At 38.6% G+C, this 4,315-nt stretch overlaps 1 protein-coding gene and 1 pseudogene across 1 annotated transcript; both read right to left on the reverse strand.

Annotated features, from left to right (window-relative positions):
• Positions 1 to 390: 390 nt before the first annotated feature.
• Positions 391 to 1,516, reverse strand: LOC120158626 (annotated as a pseudogene).
• Positions 1,517 to 2,346: 830 nt separating this feature from the next.
• On the reverse strand, positions 2,347 to 4,079 carry LOC120158640 (GDSL esterase/lipase At4g10955-like). The gene is made up of 2 exons (XM_039169453.1): positions 3,914 to 4,079; positions 2,347 to 3,553 (listed from the first exon to the last, which is right to left on the reverse strand). Exons 1-2 carry the CDS (start codon positions 4,006 to 4,008, stop codon positions 2,569 to 2,571), a joined length of 1,080 nt encoding a protein of 359 aa, XP_039025384.1. The 5' UTR covers positions 4,009 to 4,079; the 3' UTR covers positions 2,347 to 2,568.
• Positions 4,080 to 4,315: the final 236 nt, after the last annotated feature.

Below are 4,315 nucleotides of genomic sequence, written 5' to 3' on the forward strand. Positions count from 1 at the left end.
GTTGTTGCTTTTGGTGATGTATGATTACATAATTATTTGATGCGTTGTAAGGGTGTTTGAACTCAAGTGCCTTAACTTTCTTGATATTTCAAGAAAATCATAGAATGAAAATGGATTTTTATCATGCTTTGAAGCAGAGACATTGATCATTGATGAACTTGCGTAGTAAGCCCTGAGGCAACTAGTTAGGAGGAACCTAGAAATCAGTATGGCAATTAAGTAGAAAGCATGGTTCGCCGGCAAGAAGGAACTTCCATAGAAATCGATAAACTACCAGTAAGTGGAAGAGAAATCCCAAGAGGAAATCGATAGCAATGCATAATTTCCTTTTTGTTTGGATATATTTAACATGTATTGGAAATAACCAAATTATTTTCAGTGAAGCAAAGATTTACTTGAACTGGTGTAGTTCAACCTTACCATTCAAATTAGGATCCCACCACTGTTGAATCCCAAGAGCAGTCCTAAAATCCGGAAATGGACTTAGATTGATAGTGAGATAAGCCGAAGGAAGCAAATGCAACGGTTCATAAATCGTCCTGCCTACAGCACTTGAGAACAGACAAACAAGGGAACTCTTCGTCGATATCCTTTCGATTCTCCCGGCTCCAATCTCCTCCATCTTCTTCCTATGTTCAAAGTACCCTTTATACTCCGAGCAAAGAAGATCATTTGGATTAACAAACAGGTGAAGAATCCATGAAGATAATGGATCTTCTTTCCCAGGCTTTGGATTCCGACCCTTTATGGCAATCGTGAGTGCCGCTTTAACCACACTGTTTGTGAAGCGAATCCTGGATTTTAATAACGGATGTTTCAGTACTTCCACCGGAGTGGATAAGAATGGGGTTTTGAAGAGGTAAGTTTGAATGAAACCCCCCTTCTTGCTCAACTTCTTCCCTGCTAGTAATGCCATGGCTGACCCGATAACCAAATGTTTGGTCCATTTGCTTCAGCTATGTCTTCCACGAACTTCATGGCGAGCTTAAACAAGGTGCTTTCATGGAGTCTGCGGCAGATGCAAAGAAGATCCAACTTGAGATCGCGGGAAATGGATGGTGGAGTATTTAGAGTACCACGAAAGGCAATGACATAATTCGGGGCGCTTGCGGGTTTAGAGGAGCTCTTGAATTCATAAACGGCGCCGAATATTGATTCATCAACATCATCGATAAGACGACAGTTCAATTGAAAATTAAAAGATTCCCACCATGAAGGAGCACAAGAAGCTTGGAGCCCTTGCTTGTTCTTTTGCCGATCACTCTCTAGAACATAAACACCTTGAACCAAGCTCGCCGCAATCGATCTTCGATGATGTTCATTTGACCTCCAAAAAAAACGACACACACTTTTGAATAATCTAGAAAATAGTTTTCCAGAAACATACTGAAAATCATTTAAAATGGACTGGTATCGCTCTAAAATGAAATGATAGCTGAACCAGAAGCTCTTACCAATCAATAGCTTTGAGGTGAGATGGGCCCGAAACACTGAAATTTGCATGACCAGAGGCCATTTACCTATTTTTAAGTGCATGGAAAGAAATAATCAGAATTGCATATGGGTCACGCTAGGCCGGTCCGTTGCTCAAAATCTTCATTTTCTTTGTTTAGGTTTGTTCTTAGTCTAGCTCGATCTCCACTTAATGTCCATGTCCATCCTTCCATTGTTTATCTAATAGCCATTGTTACCTACTACCTATCATCTATGCTACATAGGGTGAGTCTCGGATACATGTATACAAAACCCGAGTACATGTCAAAATATCGAGAGTTAAAGAAAAATGAAAGTTCGGGTAACATACATTATTGATTCTACTAAGAATTGAAGCAGTTTTCTAATGTGAAGCAGCAAGTAAAAACATTAAGAGCTGCAAACTGATCCTCTTTTCTGATATTTCAAATAAAGAGAAATTTTATCTAACACAAAGATTAGAGAGTAAAGAAGCATACCTTCGGGCCAACTGTTAAGAGCTTCCAAGCTTTTGTTTCTTCGAGCAAAGGGGTGAAGCTAGAGAGAGTTGCAGAAGAAATTTTACAGCATGAGCACCAATCATGATGGCGTGAAATTAACGAACACATGAGAATATTCTATTATAATATTTCCAACAACAAAATTGAAAAACAAGATAAAATTAGAATATGGGATCAAATCCTTGTCCAATAAAAAAGAGCAATAGTGATAAGCATGCATTCCATTTCATTAAAGGTACAATACATTCCCTTTTTTTTATTTCAGAATCAACGAAAGAATATTTTGAACGAAAAACTAGAATGGAAAAGGCGAAGTGAGAGATCGAAGAAAGGGGCCAACATGACCAGGCATGACTGTCAAGGCTATCAAAGTTCCTCTGAGATTAACCCCTAACATGCACAATGTATATTTAACGTTTCAAGAACTGGACTCCTTCGAGCTCCAACAGATTCATTTACACTATGAAGACAATTGGTGTATGTCTTCGTGGTAAAGGGGAACAGGAAGTCAATTACAATAACGTGGAGTTCTTGCACCAATGTCAGGGATGTAACTTTTCATTACGTAGCGTTCTTAGAAGTAACTTCTTATCCTCTATTCCTCTACATAAGGATTGTACTCATGTAGTTCTGACAGACCAATAAAACCATTATCCCACCACTGGTGAATTCCGTGAGCATGTTTGAAATTCGGCGAGTGACGCAAATTAATAGTAAGATGAGCTGAAGGAATCAGATGCAGTGGTTCTAAATCCCTTTTCTCTGAGCATGAGAGTAAACTCACTATGGAATTCTGTGTTGCAATCTTCTCAATATTTCCGGCCCCAATCTCCTCCATGTGCTTCCTATGTTCAAAATAGCCAATATACCCTGAGCATATTAGATCTGCAGGATTCACAAACAGGTATGGTTTCCAAGCAGAGAGCAAACTAAATGGATCATCATTCCCATGCCTATGATTGCGACCTTTTATAGCAACAGCGATTCCAGCTTTGACTACACTGTTTGTAAAGCGAATCCCATGCTTCAGCTTTTCGCTCTTGATTCCTTCTATATGAGCAGACAAGAATGGGGGATTGAAGAGGTAAGCTTCAACATTGTAACCCATCTTAGTCATATTTTTACCTATAAGCAATGAAATAGCTGATCCTAGTGAATGGCCGGTTAACCAAATTCTTGAATTTCCAGCAACCACAAAGATACCCTCCACAGCCTGCATTGCTTGCTGAAAACGAGAGCTTTCATGAAGTCTATTACGGGCGCACAGGAAATCCAACTTCAGATCACGAGACCTGGTGTTTGACTTATTTATAGTACCCCGAAAGGCAATAACATAATGCGGATAATCTTGGGCTGAATGGTTGTGGTTGAAGTCAGAAAATTTGATTTCATAAATGGCACCAAAAATGGAGTTATCAACATCATCTACAAGAATATGGACCAACTGGAAATTGAAGAACTCCCACCAAGGTGGTGCGTGAGCTAGAGGGTCAATGCGGTTCTCTTGGCGATCACGTTCTAGAATGTACACTCCCTGAACCAAGCTTGCAGCAACAGTTCTTCGGTCATGAAAATTATTCCTACAAAAGTACCACAAATAAGCCCTAAACATTTACAGTAAAAAAATGCTTGAGCAATCTCATCAAAGAAAAAAAGGCCTTAAACATAACAATTCTCTTCTCAAAAGATACAATCAAAAACTAATAAAGGAAACTACCACATTAACCGGCTTATATTATAACTACATGTTCTCACAGATTGCAGCTTTCGCTGCTAAGCACATTGAATTTGGCCCTCAGAGTTCTCAGCACCAACAAATCTTCTGGATTTTTATCTTACTTGGAGAAATTAGAATTATCTATTGGTCGTGCTATTTCAGCATAATTTTCGCAACATGAGTTCCGGTTCATAATGAAACAAATGAAGGAAAAGGTGTTTACCAATCAACTGAAGTGAGGTGTAAAGGCCCTGAAAGGCAGAAAATTTGTCTGGAAGAGGTCGGCTTCTCTTTCTTTCTTTGTTTCTTGTCGTCCATATATCCTCAACAAAGGCAATGAAATGATAAAAAGTAGTATAGCAAGATTCCCACTATTTGTCAAATTTGGTGAACGTACATGGATTGCACAGGTATCATGAAAAATGCCTTTTTGAATTGTTTTTCATGTTTTTCTCCAAATATAAAAAGACAAGGAAAACTTCGATCTTGATTTCCTTTGATAAGTTTCTGAAAACCCAACATTTGATCCCCTTTTGACGAGTTTCTTTTTTGTTTTTTCTGGGAAAATTCAAACAAATCGCAGAAAATGAAAATGAAACACACAATTGCCAACTATTGAATCAGC

Source organism: Hibiscus syriacus, unplaced genomic scaffold (genome assembly GCF_006381635.1).
Source record: "Hibiscus syriacus cultivar Baekdansim isolate YM2019G1 unplaced genomic scaffold, ASM638163v2 tig00111330_pilon, whole genome shotgun sequence".
Lineage (NCBI taxonomy): Eukaryota > Viridiplantae > Streptophyta > Magnoliopsida > Malvales > Malvaceae > Hibiscus > Hibiscus syriacus.